General features: G+C 47.7%; 1 protein-coding gene across 1 annotated transcript in view; it reads left to right on the forward strand.

Moving 5' to 3' along the window:
- The first annotated feature begins 7,849 nt into the window (after positions 1 to 7,849).
- The window catches only part of WDFY4 (WDFY family member 4), a 93,887-nt gene continuing 86,361 nt past the window's right edge, over positions 7,850 to 15,375 (forward strand). The window contains 7 exon segments of the mRNA XM_087726733.1: positions 7,850 to 7,940; positions 9,053 to 9,333; positions 11,188 to 11,302; positions 11,863 to 11,969; positions 12,890 to 13,069; positions 13,147 to 13,336; positions 14,255 to 14,438. Of these exon segments, the coding sequence (XP_087582859.1) occupies positions 7,850 to 7,940; positions 9,053 to 9,333; positions 11,188 to 11,302; positions 11,863 to 11,969; positions 12,890 to 13,069; positions 13,147 to 13,336; positions 14,255 to 14,438 (1,148 nt within the window).

Consider the following 15,375-nt stretch of genomic DNA (forward strand, 5'->3'; position numbering starts at 1 on the left):
GCCTTGCCGGGATTCCGCGCCCGGTTTCTTCCCGGGCCCCGCCGCCCGTCAGATGCCGGGTGCGGCACAGAGGACGGAGCCTGTGCCGCCAGCGGGCCCCGCGGAGCTCAGGACTGAAGTCCCGAGAGATTCTTCGGCTGCAGGAGGAGGAGGAGGAGGAGGAGGCGCAGCGGAGCTTTTCCCCAGCAAATCTTCCCAGAGCTCTTCCGCAGCCAGCGCAGGGCGGGCGGCACCAACGGCAGCTGCGGACAGACTCGCAGAGGTCCCAGCCGAGAGAAGCCGAGCGGCGCCCTTCGGGCAACGGGACCGGGCGCGCCTTCAGTCCGGAGTCCGGATGAAAAGCCCGCAGCAGATTCAGAGATGCGCCGCCTCCCCACCGCGCGAGGCGGGAGAGCGAGGCCCCGAGCGGGCCAAGGCTTAACGGCAGCGGCTCAGAGGTGGGCAGGAGGGGCGCAACCAAGCAGCTGGCCCTGGGCACGGGAACCCCTGGCCCTCCCTGCCGCTTTCCTGAATGGTTTCCTGCAGCCCCCGGCCTGATCTGGCTCAGTTTCCATTTTCCCAGCTTCTGGCTCTGTTCTGTTTTCAGTGTCTTCCTCTGCCTCCCAAGGGATGGAGGGACCCTCCTGCCTCTCCAACTTTCCAACCTTGGGGTAGAAATGAGGGGGAAGAACAAGGGGTCTGTGCTAGCAGGGATTCTGATAAGTGAGGCTGCTTGAGGATTTCCAAAGAATGCAACTCTTAATTGTGGCTCAGGCTGCAGTGTTACTCATGCCGGGGTTTGCAAGCTAATTCCAGAAGTCAAGTGTATTCATCAACGCAGTTAATTAACCCTCTGCACACATTAGCTGGTTGCTGTAGCATTTAATGGCAAATCTACGACAGCCCTTCGTTACTGCAGCCGGCGGTCTTTCTCATGTGCCCAAGGAAGGGCTGCTCGCCTCCCAATTATCCTTGTTGATGCTCCAGGTCTTAAGCTGTCAAGGAAGCAGCTGCTCACTGGAGTCCGTTAAGCTCAGGCAGGAGAATCATAGCAGCCAATGGCCGGCCAGCCAGCGGGTGAAGCTCTTTCCTTAATGGGAGTGAGAGCAGGAGGCTCTCGCAGAAGAAGCCACGGGCTTTCACAGCCCTTGCCAGAGTTAGGACAATAATCATTCCGCCATTAGAGCAGGAAGGAGAAAGTCAATCGTTCTGGGGATTCCTTCACGTGAGGGGAACCAGCTCCGAGCACAGGCTCTGACCAGCGACACTCCACACCAGCCCAGCACTGTCTCTCGAGGACTCTGGTCCAAGGTCTGCTCATCCAGGCCCCGCCGTCTTCTTAGAGAAGCTGACATCAGGCCATGGTGCTCAGCATCCCACAGAAGCCGGGCAGTGGAGAGTTGTACCAGGAGTTGCCAGTCTGGGCGCAGAGCCCCAGGGCATTAATATTTTTGTACATTCTTGGAAAACTAAAATTATCCCCCTCTTTAAGCTAATTATATATGTATAAGTTTATAAGTTTAATAACATTTATATGCCGCCCATAACATAATTATCCCCCTCTATAATTTACCCTGTAAATTACTATCCAGGGAGACGTTTTGACCTGATGGATACATACACAGATGTCCTTTTATCCAGTTTGATGTGCGCAGCATTACACAAGGCTCAGAAAAGGAGTAACAAATAGTCAGGTAAAGAAATAAAAGGATGAGATTATAACAGGAAGCATTATAGGACTAAGTGAACAAAAGGCCATTTATCCACAGCTGTCTTCATTTCTTCCAAACAAACTTTTAATTTCCCAGAAAAGACCATATACTGCTCTGAGCTTCCTCCCTGAAGTGGGAGGCCTTAAAATTCCTCCACCCCTTATTTTCTTTAGTAAACATTAAGCAATACTTCCCTTACTTTAGCAGCTTCCAGCTCTCTGGACTTCAGCTGCCAGAATTCTCATCAATGGCTCTGCTGGCTGTGGAATTCTGGGATTCAAAGTTCATTTAGCTAGAAATGGTTGGGATCCTTCCACCCTTGCACCAAGGCAACTACAGTTGCATTAAGGTCACAGGAGTTTATTTTTTCTCATTGCAATTTATCAATAACCTGCATTTCTTATCCCTTTTCTCTGCCAAAATAGTTTTCTTTTTTGGTCTTTGATAGATTGATCTCAGATCCATGCTGCCTCTCGTGTCATATAACCTAACATTTGCTGAAGATGGTTTGGGTTCTTAGCAGATGCCCGCACAAATACAGAGAAATCCGCACCCTCAACCAACATGCCCCTATCACACAGTCGGTAAAGATTCTTTCTCCCTTTATCTATAAATGCATGAAACAACCAACCAATGCCTGCTTTAGTGCTGAATTACATATTCCATTTATTCTTTGGTGTATTTTGTATCCCTCATCTATCAATGTTTCTGAGTTGAACAAGCGATATCCAGTTCCAAAACTACAAAACCCAACTGAGGCCCACTCGGTCCCTTTATTGAACATTTCTTCTACATCAACAAACTGACATTTGCTTTTCCTTACAGGAGAATTTTTCTTACCAACCCCACAAAACTTTCATCTTCATATCCTGCCCAGCCTGAAGCTCCACAGCTACTCACTCTGCTTTACTGTGATAATTTTAAAAGTAACTGACTCACAGAAATGTGATAAGAAACAAAATAAGAAAGGGGGGGGAATGGATTAATTGAAAATAATAAAAAAAATTGCCTCTGGGGATTTTTCTTAAATGGTTGCTTTTCAATAAAAGTTTATTTGAAAGGGAGCATTTTGCTAAGAGGGGATGTTTAAGGTCCCTACAGAGAAGGCCTTGCCCAGGCTCTCCATTTACTCTGAGCCTAACGGAGGTTAGGACTTCTGAGATTTCATTCGGAGGCTTCGTAGTTCCACCTTCTGCTCCCCCCTAGAGCGGCCCTGTGGACTCTGAGGGCTGGCCAAGGATTCGAGGGGGAAATTTAAAGGTTAAGCTGAACCTTTTGGCAGAAGGATGAAATAGAAACTTGGTATTAAAGTTAAGCAATCCTTCTTGAAAGGTGGCTGAAATCAGGCTCCTTCCGAAATCTCCGTTCTGTATTACATTTCCCTATGCAGTCTTTTTTTTTTTTTAATGCAGAATAGCCAAGAGGCTCAATTGTTAGAAAATGTTTGTTGCAATGAGCCTGCCTGGCCACAAGATGTCAGGATTGTCAAACTGAAAACGTGCTTCATCAAGTGTGAGTTAAATTGTTGCAGGAAGTTAGTGGGATGTTCTCTGCCCTGGCCAGAATGTTCTGCTTTTACGGGGGAAATGTAGTCGTGGAGCGCATTCACACGCTTCTTCTTCCACGGTTCAGTAAACAAACCTTATAATCCCATCCTATTTTCACTTCTACAAAAAATCTGCCCACTCACATATTTGTGCAATGCAGGTAATATAAATGAGGAAGGGAATGGAGGACTTTCCCCCAGGAAGGCCTGATATTCATTCAGCTGCCATTGTCAAACGTACAAACAATTCAGTGTTACTTTTGCTCACCAAAATCCTTTTCTTTCTTCCGTTCAATTGAGTCCAATATTTGGAGACTGACAGAAATGATCGCCGTTGCCCCCTTCCTAGGGCTGAAAGAAAGTGACTGGCCCAAAGTCACCCAGCCGTCTTCATGTCCAACCCGAGAACAGAACCGAGGAGTCTCCCAGTTCCTAGCCCGATGCCTTAACCTCTACACCAGGCGTGTCAAGGCCTGCGGGCCAGATCCGGCCCATGGGGTGCTTAGAGCTGGCCACTCTGGAAGCAGCGAAGGACCGGCCCTCCGCGGTGCCTCTGCCAGCAAAAACAGAGCCCCGTTTTCACTGGCAGAGATTTGCAGGAGCCCGGTGCAGCCAAAAATAGAGCTTGGGGGCTCGTTTTCACTGGCAGAGCAATCAGGCCACCACAGCCACGCCTGGCTCTGAGTGATGTCAAACTGGCTCACCCCAGCCTCCCCAGGTCAAACGCAACTCTGATGCGGCCCTCAACGAAGTCAGGTTTGACAGCCTGCACTGCACCAAACTGCCTCTCAAAGTACTTTTTAAAAACCATAAAAATTGACAGCACCATAAATAGGGGCAACTTTATTTTGTTGGATTGAGTTTTGAAAAGGTTTTATGCACATGCAGTAACATCCTTCATGGGAATCTTACATTTCTTGCAGGCCTAAAGTGACTTCAAAGGTCATCCAGCAATTGAGCCGGTTCTTCTTCCCCAGCCTATTCATGCCTAGCTGGGGATCTTGGGCAAGATACAGTTAATGCTGCTGCTGAGAGCTTTGTAAAGCCGTCTTACGGTAGCCGAATCGGCCGGGCCTTTCCTTGCCTAGCAGAGTCTGCAAAATCTGGGCATAATCCTTCAAAGCACTTCATTACACCGACCTTCAACTTGATGGCGCCATGAATCTCTTCCTTGAAATAGTTAGAAGCATCTGGGAAATTACCCATCTGATCGCCAAGGAAGGCAGGAGGTCTTCAGGACAAGCAGATGCCCATGACTTGGGAAACCCAGGGTGAGTCACCGAGCCCCGGCCACACACCCACACGCAGACCGAGTGGAAGCCTGGAACGGAGTGACTCATGGTGAGCTGAGAGCCTCCGTGCCTGAATTAAATGGGGAAGACATTTTCCTAGGTCAACAGAGGAGAACTTTTCAATGGTGAAACTGGGGCCCCTTGAAGGCTTGAATGCCAGCAGCGGAATGGGAGCAAAGCTTGGAGGGATCTTTCAATATAACTGTCTCATCCTCCAGTTGCACCACAATTAGCGTCTTGCTCAAAATTTGGGCATTCCCACTATTGTTTACATTGATTCACACTCAGCTCACCATGGTCCTCGGCTCTTGAACATCGCTGTGGACGTCTTTCTTTTGCTCATGGGCCTGGCTTGCTAAAACTGCACAGCTGAAATATTGTGTAAAGGCCACACTGTAAACATAACCTCCCATTTACCTGTAAGTCTTAGCAGGACTCTGTTGCACCAAGAGTGGCTCTTTTGCATCACATCAGCTCCACCATCCAGGTGGAATTCATATCATCCAATTATTTTGAATCACGTGGTGCTGCTGCTGCCGGAGGCTGCTTTTCCTGTGGAAGGGGATTGCCCTTGAGAAGGTGGGGAACTGGACTGCAAGCCTCTCAGTGCCCCAAAATTCACACCCAGAGGGTGGCATTGGAAGACTGAATGGTGGCACAGTGGTTAGAATGCAGCATTGTAGGCAAACTCTGCCCACTGCCAGGAGTTCAATCCCAATGGGACTCAAGGCTGACTCATCCTTCGAGGTTGCTAAAGTAAGGACCCAGATTGTTGGGGAAAACATGCTGACCTTGGTAAACCTCTCAGAGAATGCCATGGAGCGCTATAGGGTGGCATATAAGTCTTAAGTGCTATTGCTATATTCTGAATATCCCAACCCAGGCCGTTCTGTAGGAAGGGCTGCAATTGGGAAGGATGTAACCATACATCATAATTTAGATTTCAATATATTTGTTCTCCCAGCATTTTAACAAACAGCTTAAAAAGGGATCAGATGGGGAAAGAGAGCAAACTAGAACAGGTGAAGGAAGTTAGAGCAGCTGATTGAAAACTACATATTAGTTTCTCAGCAAAGTAATCTTTTAGTGAGAAGATGACCATAAAAGTCTATGGATAGAAGTGACCACTCCTGGAGTTAGCAACTAACAGATTTGCTATTTGGGCAGATTTTGTGGTGCAGAATCCAGCCTCCCCTTTTCTTCTCCTTCTGCCTTTCCTTCAATGGGTAAGAAGAGTTATTTGCTTGACTCGGCTGGCAGCCCCATGATTGTTGCACGGACAGGTAAATAATTATTTAGATAAACATTCAGGCAGTGAATCCTTGCTATTGTGAATTTTAAGGCGATGGGCGGGTAGGAAACATGGCTGTGAAAAGCTCTGGTGCATTTCAAAAACGGAGAAGCTCTAAGAAACTCCCTGCCACAGTAAACAGACGGAGGAGCCACTTCTCAGTGAAAGAAAGAAAATCCCAGCCAGAAAGAGAGGATGGCTTCCTCCGAGAAAGCATCCCACCCATTCCATGGCCACGGGGCTCGGCTCCGGCATTCGTTTCGTGGGGAGGCCAGTTCCGCAGAGCCTGGCCAGATAACCCCCTCTCCTCCTCCTCCTCGCCTTTTCTACCTCCAACCCAGCTCTGATCTATTTGTGCTTCTGAACTTCTGCTTTCGCAAGGAAATACGCTCGGCTGCCTAGTCAAATGAGTAAGAGAGGAAAGTTGTCAAAACTGCTTTCCTTTTCTCGCTTGCTTGTCAATGCAACCAGCTCAGGACGAAACTTGCACAGGTAGGTCCAAATTTGCCATTTTTCCAGAAACTGCCATCTCTGCAACGCTTGAAGAGTTGCTTCCAAATGAAACGTCTGGAAAGAAGCTGCCGTTGCTGTGTAGAACAAGATGGGTGGTTGTGTGCAGTTTTCTGGGAGGAGTTGAACTTGCTAGTTGTGTGGAATCGGAGGGGCCACAGGCGCTGCTGTGTGTCCAACCCCCTGGGTTTAGGTCGGTCTCCCTTCTGCTTGGTTAAAGCCTCTAAAGGGGGTGGGGGGGGAGTGTGTGGGTTGTGCTGTGGGGAACATTTCTCTGAGGCGGGGGGGGGGGGCATTAGTGAGAGAGCGTGGGGATGCAAGAGCCCTTCTTCCAGATCCGGCCCCAGAGCTCTCTCCTGCACCCATGACTCTGCACATTTCTGGTCACCACAATCCAGAAAAGATGCCCTAGGAAGAGGGCGGAGAAGAGCGAGCAACAAAGGCCAATAAAAAGCCTGGAGGCTAAACTGTATGGATAAATGGTTGTGGGAACTGGGTACGTCGAGTCTAATGAAGAGAAGGATTGGAGGGGGGACGGGACATGATAGCAGTCTTTCCAGTGCTTGAGGGCTGTGACAGAGAAGTCGGGGGGGGGGGGAGTGCAGTTTCAATTATTTTCCAAAGCAGCAGAAGTCAAAACAAGAAGCAATGGAGGGTAATTCATCAAGGAGAGACCCAGCCTAGAACTAAGGAGAAATTTCCTGACACGAGAACAATTAACCAAGGGAATGACTTGCCTCCAGAAGTTGTAGGTGCAGAATATTTAAATTTTAAGTTTATCTTGGCATCATCTTGGATTACGCAGTCTCCTTTAAAGCCTTGTTTGCTCCCCATTAAAATAGAAATATTAGAGGTTCCAAATGGCTCTTCATTTTGGAATTCTAGCATCCTCAGGCATGTTCCTAAAACGTTGTGGTGATTCAGCATTACTTGCAGAAGATAACAAAAGGCAAACAGTAAAGTTACAAAGAGAGAACAATTTGCCAGGGCAAATCAGGGTGCTGGAGTTTTAACCTGTAGGAAGTTGTGTGCATGGCAGAAAGTCTTGTACAGAGCACAGAGCCTGTCCTTTAAAATGGGATTTTATTTCTTGGTTCTTGAGGTTTCCTTGCCCTCTATAGTGATGTTCATGGGATGTTGTTGTTACTGTTGTTACTGTTTTTTAACCGTCTTCTTGTTTTCATCTTAGTTAATGTTAATTTGACTTTGCACAGATTGGCTTGAGCAATTGCTGCCATGTCTGTAGTTCATTTTTATGCCCAAATTCCAAAGGTAAATCGGAGGCCATGTTTAGCCATTTATACCGACAATCTTTTCTTGCTGAGGCCAGAGTGGATCCGGTGATAATACATGAGGCAAGGGAGGGATGCAGCAAACGGTAGCAGCAGGAGGTCAGTTTGCAAGACCTTTAGAACATGCCTGCGATTAAAATATTAGACTTCAGCTGTGCTGATCTGCTCTTCTGCTTCTTAGTTGTACTAAAATGTGTTAGGTGGAAACCATGATTTATCAAGCCATGATGGTATTCGTGGCCCATCTGATGATGTGTCTGGCACATGAAAGACCAGGTCTTGACTTGGAAAAAGAATATCTGGTGGAGAAGAAGCGAGGTCTTGTGTGTTTATGCAAACTCTGAGAAAGGGGAAGGGCCTACAGGACCCGCTCAGAAGGAAACTAGTCTCATCAAGTGGGGGGGTGCAGAATACTCATGGAAACCGAGACATTAAGTTTTATATATCTCAAGGTTTTTCAGAAGTGCTTGGCCAACTGGCTCCTTCCTAGAGCCAAGGGAAAGTGGCTGGCCCAGATGGGACCAGAACACAAGGTCCTCTGGTTTCTAGTCTGATGCCTTAACACTTGCGCGAAATAGGCTCTCGGTTGTTATACTGTATTTGGCTATTATCTTTATATCCCAGGCAAAGGAATGTTGTGGGAAACCATGACTGAAATTTTGACCTTTGGAAGATGGCCACGGTGCAGCTGCGTCCTACCCTGAGATGTCTATTTCCCATTCAGAAACTTTCAAACCTTAATGGTATTTGAATGCCGCCACTCCCTAGGGACTCAATCCACTGCCAAATTTAGATAGCACCAAAGTGTGCTTTAATTATGAATGAAAGCACTATAATGTCTTAGCTATATGAAGACCATGTCAAGTGGTGATACTGCTTTATACTGAACTGGTGGTGGAGTGGTGAAGACACACTTGGAATGCTGCATCCAGTTTTGGTCACAATGATTTTTAAAAATGCTTGAGATTCTAGAAAGAGTGCAGAAAACAGCTGTGTAGATGACGGGGCTTCCGGAGGCTAAAGTGTACGATGAACAGTTGTGGAAATGAGGCACAGCTGACCCGTTGAAGAGAAGGATTAGGGGGGTCATGAGAGCTGCCTTCCAGGGCTTGTCCCAGGGAAGAGAGGTTGTTGGCCTGTTCTGCAAACTACCTGCTGGAAGCAAAGCTGGAAGATCTTGAAAAGGAGGTGGAAACTTATCAAGGAGAGACCCAACCTAGAACTAAGGAGAAATTTTCTGATAATGAGAACAATTAATCAGTGGAGCAGAAGTTGCCTCGGAAGATTGTGTGTGCTCCATGACTGGAGGTCTTCAAGGAGAGACTGATGGCCATTTATCCAGGATAGGATAGGGCAAGGGGCTGGACTAGAAGACCTCCAAGGTCCCTTCCAATTCTGTTATTCTATGCTTTTGCTCTATTTCCTTCCAGATCATTTTGACCAAAGCATGGAGCCTGTGCCAGAGCTACCAAAAGCATTGGCAGAGAAAGCGGACTCCCCAGATGAGCATGGAAGCCAGGATCCCACCCTTCCCAAAGGAGGCCATGGGGCAGCGGTCAGAGAGCGTAGCACAGAGCCTCTGTGCCAGCAGCTCTCCTTCCGAAGGGAGACCCTGGACCGGCAGGTCTCGGACTACATGGAGGTGGCTCTTTTCCTGAGTCCAGAAGAACAGCAGAGGCGATGGCTTCCCATCCTGGCCGCTTTTCTGAAGGTTAGTTGGATGTCATCACATTATTGGGTGTTTTCAACAGAAGGAGGCCCAGCTGATACCCATAGCAAAGAAGGAAAAAGAGGAGAGAAAGGAAGAGAGGAAAGGAAATGGCCTCGCTGAAAAGGTACCAGGGAAGGTGGGAAAGCCTTCTGCTCCCACTTGGAAAGAGCAGCTGCTTTTGTGAGGAAGCCTCCGTCTGTGGGGGGCTTAAGAGCAGCTGGAAGGGACCGGGGCCCTCAGGGGCAGCCCTGGAAGACTTGGAGGCGTTTATCAGAGAGAGGAAACTGAAGCTGCTTGAAATGGTGGTGCAGAGTTTCTTTAATTCCACTCCACACTCATGCCATTATTTTTACTTCATTTATTTTAACAAAAGGCAACATTCAGGCTTCTTAAACAGAATATGCCTACGTGTAAAGGAACATAGATTTACTTCACCCGCGATTTGTGTCATGGAAGTGTCAACCTTTTGCTGAGGTGAAGCTGAAAACCACAGATTTTTAAGTCTGCTACATTTGATTATAAACTTTTTAAAATAGCAATAGCAGTAGCAGTTAGACTTATATACCGCTTCATAGGGCTTTCAGCCCTCTCTAAGCGGTTTACAGAGTCAGCATATCGCCCCCACAGTCTGGGTCCTTATTTCACCCACCTCGGAAGGATGGAAGGCTGAGTCAACCCTGAGCCGGTGAGATTTGAACCGCTGAACTGCAGATAACAGTCAGCTGAAGTGGCCTGCAGTGCTGCACCCTAACCACTGCGCCACCTCTATCTAAAAGCCAATTGTTCCTGTTAGATTTATTTGGGGATAACGGTATGATTATGGCGACTGAGTTGTGGAGGAGCGTGCGCACACTCCGCTCCATAACACCACAGAGGCGTTTTTGGCATAAATGATCAGATGGAGCTGAACAGGGGTCGTTCTTAGGGGTTCATTACAGAGCGCAGCAATGTTGCTTGGCTTTTAAATAGCAATGAAGGAGCCATTGCCCCCCCCCCCCCCCCCCCCCGTCTGCCTAAACCCTCCTTTGCTAGCAATCGCTGACTCACTCCCAGGTTCTTCTTTCTACCAGCGCATTGAGCAAAGTTCCTTAAACTCAGCATGGACCCAAGGGAAGACTGCGCCTAAAGGAACAGCACGCAGGTTCTTCATACTGCTATCATTTCAGAATATTCTCCTTTTGCCTGTTCTGATTTGTGACGATTTAGCTTTGGTGTTTTTCTCTTGCAGTCTGTTGCATTTTTAAACCGATGGCTCGTAACCCCAAAAACAACCTGTAAAAGTACAACTGACCAGAACAGCCGTTGCACTGGGAGTCCGTGGCCTAGAAATTAACGAACTAAATAAGTGTTATTAGGGCATATTTGAATTAACACCCGGTGTACGTGGAGGAATGGGGCTGCGTGTCTCTCTTCTCCTCATGGTCCACCCGTCCAAAGCTCTTCGATGGACACGCTCCTTGTGAGCTGCAGATCCTCAAAGGTTGTCCTGATGGATTGGGCCTCCTCTGCCTCCAAGTTAAAGAGGAGGCCCTGAGAGGTGGAAAGCAGCCACCGGGAGGATCCAGGTGCTGAGCCTGTCCTGAGTAGGGATGTCCAGTTCAAGAGGGCGGTTCGGATGACCCAGTTGGCTTCTATGGCTCCAGGAGAACCCACTCTGCTGGGAATGCAGGAGTTGTTAGAAAGCCATGGTAGTTTATCCTACATTCCTCAAAGAAGGACAAACGTGAATGTGAGAAGCTTCCAGCTAAGAACAAAAGTCAGGGGAAATTATCATTCTGGTAGGGAAAATTACCAAGTCAATGCATTGAATGTGCATTTTCTTCTTTACATGAAAAAAAAACATCTTTTTTTTAGGCCTGGGAGCAGTCAGATGGCAGCATCTATTTTCCAAATATCCAGCTTTTAGCAAGCGAAACTTCCAGTTTTCTGGTGAAAGAAATCAAGAGGAAAATGAATGGAAATCCAGCAGGTGAATCTTTTTATGTATCTAGCCTGTAGCCGGCTCCCTGCTTTCTGCTTTATCTTGTTGTTGAGAAGATCGGTGCCAACCACGTCCAGCAGACATTGAAAAGTCTTTATAGCTCTGTTTGGTTCAGGCCAGGTCAGGACACCAGTTCATTTCTTTACGGGGGGAACGGTGGAATGAATGGTGAGGGTACGGAATGGGAGAATTCTATGAAAATTGTAAGTAGCCACAGACTAACAGCTAAAACAGGGCAGGAAGATTCATCTTGTACTAGGTAAGACTGCAGGGGAAATTCCCAGAGTCAGCAAGGACCCAGGAAATTATGCTACTTTCCTAGAACGGCTGTAATTTAGTGGCTGCTTTATGCGGCAGTTATTTCGAGTGGGCTGAATGGATTTCTGAATGGCTTTGTGTTGTGAGCACACGGGGGCAGAGTAATGATGTTCTGCAGCCGTGTTGTTCTTCACGCTTGTCTGGCTTCCGTCCCCACTGGCACCTCTGCCATCCACTGACCCTCTTGCTCCTTTCTTGCACGGTGTGAATATCGGCTGCCACAAGAACAGAAGACGCTCGGCTGCTTGTGTGGCAATTTCTGCAGTGGAAGGGAGAGCTGGATTCTGCCGGTTACCTGCTGCTAAAGTCAATCTACTCACTTTCACTCTACACCTCGGTAAGAGAAAGGCCCCCCCTCCTCTTCATGCAGCTGGAAGCGCTGGCCTCAAGGCCGCCTGAACGCTCCATTCACTCCTCTGACTCGATCAAACGGAAGCCTTGATTGTGGTTATAGGTCAGCATAGGAAGGGTGGTCAATGGAAAAGCACAGAATCTACATCACAGCCTGAAAGAGTTATGAAAAGTGGAATATATACCTGTATCTGTATCTATATAATCCTTAGTATCTCTTTTTTTCCTTGAAAACTCACTTTTTCACTGCTCATCCAAGAAGCCTCTTTACCTCTGAGGAAGGGAACTATTGGCTTGGCATTGAATAATTTGAGCCCTGCAGATACCTGGGGGGGGGGCATCTTTTGTCCTAAAGTAATTTAAGGATGTGTATTTTCAACCACAGGGTCTCCCCGGGGGGGGGGGGGGGGGCTTTCCTCCTGCTGACAAAATAGAGGACTAACTCCCCCGGGTGCTTGAAAATCTTACGGCCGGCCCGTCGAGGCTCCAAGGGAGACTCCTGGTCTTGGGGCAGCAGCCGTGGTTTCAGTTGTGCGGCAGCTGAGTGCCAGGCCTGCTTCCGTCCATTCCCGAGGTCTCCCTCAAGGCCAAGAGGTGCTCTGGGAGGACGGCTGCCGTGACGGATGCGTAGAGTAGGACACGGTTGAGTCTTCTGGATTATTGCTGGAGCGTTGAGGGGGGAGGCAATGCACAGGCCAGCAGGCGTCTCCACACCGGGAAGAAGTAGGCAGACACCAAACTTTAGAAAAAGTACCAAGGGGAAAATTGCAAGAGGAGGTCAATTAAAAAAAAAACTCTGAACAATTATCTGTACCCCTTTTCCCACCAGTCTTATTTTTCCCCCCATGTTCTCTGGGAGGATTCTGAAACGAGCATCAAACATCGCATGTCTTTTCTTTGGGGCAGGAACAGGAACTCCGGTGGAATATAATCAAGTCTGGGCTGCCTGTGACGCTGCTGCAGTGCCTACACCTCTTCTTCGTCTCTGCCGGTCTGGAAGCGGCTCCTTGGGACAGGGGAGAGGAGGAGGAGGAGGAGGAGGAGGAGCAGCAGGCCCTGCGGGAGACCCAGGAAATGCTGGTGCAGGTGGGTAGGGGCCCAGTCTAGAAACAGGCTGATTATTTGAATCAAATGGTGGTCTTATTGTTCTTGTTTACTTTCAGACAATGGTCAATATCTATGCAGAAAAGCAAGGAGTGGAGATGCTTCTCATGTCTAGTCACCTTAAATCTTTGATCATAGCAAGATCCTCCCGCTGGGATCAAGGCAGCCCCGCTTGGAAGCAGCCTGCAAGCCGAGTGCTACGGGCGATTTCAAAGGCCCTTTCCGAGACCACCATTTCATACCTGCAAGGTAACTGGCCCTGATTTGCCCTGGCCTCAATTCATGGGCCTCAGTCCCTCATCCTTGCTCATTTAAGGAGGGGTGTGTGTGTGTGTGTGTGTGTCTTGCCAGGACATCCCCGTTTTGGTTTTTCATAATTACAAAAGATTCTTTGTTTTCTAATGGAGCAGAATTGCATCCCCCTGTGGTGTTTTGCACAATGTGCTTTTCTTTCCTTAAATGCACAGATCCTGTTTTACCTGCAAAAGCCTGATAATTATTTCTAAATTTTCTGGGCAAAACATTTTCTGCGCCTCTTGCTTTGCAGCTGTTACTTTCATCCATGGAGGCAGCTCCTTGGCTGGGCTGCATCCCCTTGGAAGTTGCTTCAGTAATCCACCAATCTTGTTCTCTGCTCTTTGAACTAATAACCCCCCCTTTTAAAACAAATTGTTTCATCAGCTGAAATGTGGCCATTTTGGGTGGTCGTTTTCTTTAAGGAAAGCCACAACGGCAGGTTCCCGGCCTCTCTTGCTGGCCTTTCCTGCTGTGTGACCGGGAGAAGTTTCTTGAACCAGCTGCCACCTCAGGCGCTGGAACGGTTAAGATTATTTGGCATTGTTTCTCCTTTAGCCTCGGGCTGCTGTCCAACTTTTCATAGGGTCTCGATTAGATTAATCCAATTTGAGTAATCCGTCAGGTTGCTGACCCTTTGACTAGATCCAGTAAGGCTCTAATTATATTCTCACACTTATCCTTTCTTGATTCAAACATTATTTTTTTCAAATTCAAAGGTTACATGTTATATTTTTGTATGCATGAAGCATAATGTAAATTAATCTTATGGTGCCAGAAGAATAAGTAGAAATTTCTGTAAAACAGGGTGAGGATGACTATAATCTTACATGTGGCGGCTACTTATTACATGCAATACTTTCCTATCTACAGATTGCATCAAAACTTCCATTCACAATTTGTCAGAGCTTGATGATTCCTCGCCTACTTGGGAAGTATGTGACTCCATCAATATTATCCTGCATTTTGTGAGGAATTCCTACCCGATTTCCCCAGCCTTGCTTTTGGAGTTTGAGAACAATGGTGGGCACCAGCTGCTGTTGAAATTTTTTTTAAGGCAAGTCAATTGATAGCATAGGGGCTGCCAAGATGTGGCGCTGACAGATTTCTCTCGCCTTACAGTTTTATTTAGGGGGGAAATACTTTCAAGTACTTTTTAACATTCATGTATCCTTGTAAATGCACATTTCTTTCCAGTGATGGAATTGAGGTGTTAAACCATTCTGGACAAAGACTACAATAACATGTGGCATCTAACATGCCGATTATTCTGTTTTCTTGTATGGACTTTTTCCCTTTAGACTCTGCCCAATTGTTCTTCAGGGATAGGTTTTAATAACTTTATCTCACACTTCTTGCAAACATCAATCAAAGCTTGTGGCTTTTTCTAGGCAGGTTTGTCATGTTCAGGACAGAACAAAAGAGCACATGACTTGTAGCATCAATAGATCAACAACTGTAGGCTCATCCTTGCTAAAGCTGAGCATCCCATGGGGCTTCCCCGCCCCCTCCCAGTGAACTGTCCTGATGCAGCACCAGGACTCCCTTCCCCATCAGTGGCCCCGGGAAACCAGAGGATGCCAGCAGAATCCCTTGGAGAGGGAAACCCTTCGCCCCTCCCAAAAGCCCCTTCAGGAGGACACCAACCCTTTCGCAAAGCCCAGCAGCCGCCTGAACAACCAAGCTCTAAGGAGAAAGAGGTATTCCTTCTTCTAGGGCTTCACAGATGACAAGAAGTGATAGAATCGCTTTGCACCACACTAGTGAGGTCACACTTGAATACAGTTGTGTTCAGTTCTGGTCCCCATGATTGGGTGGTCAGAAAGAGTGCAGAGAACAGCAACAAAGAGGATTAGGGGCAGAGGGGGTATTCAGTCAGTTCAGACCGGTTCAGGCGAACTGGTAGCGGAAATTTTAACTAGTTCAGAGAACTGGGAAATACCACCTCTGGCCCCGCCCCTGCCCACCCGGTCTCCCGGTCGCTGCTTGCCCCA

This window comes from Thamnophis sirtalis, unplaced genomic scaffold, assembly GCF_051295495.1.
Source record: "Thamnophis sirtalis isolate CommonGarterSnake01/CBP01778 unplaced genomic scaffold, rThaSir2_p1.2 scaffold_12, whole genome shotgun sequence".
In the NCBI taxonomy this organism is placed as follows: domain Eukaryota; kingdom Metazoa; phylum Chordata; class Lepidosauria; order Squamata; family Natricidae; genus Thamnophis; species Thamnophis sirtalis.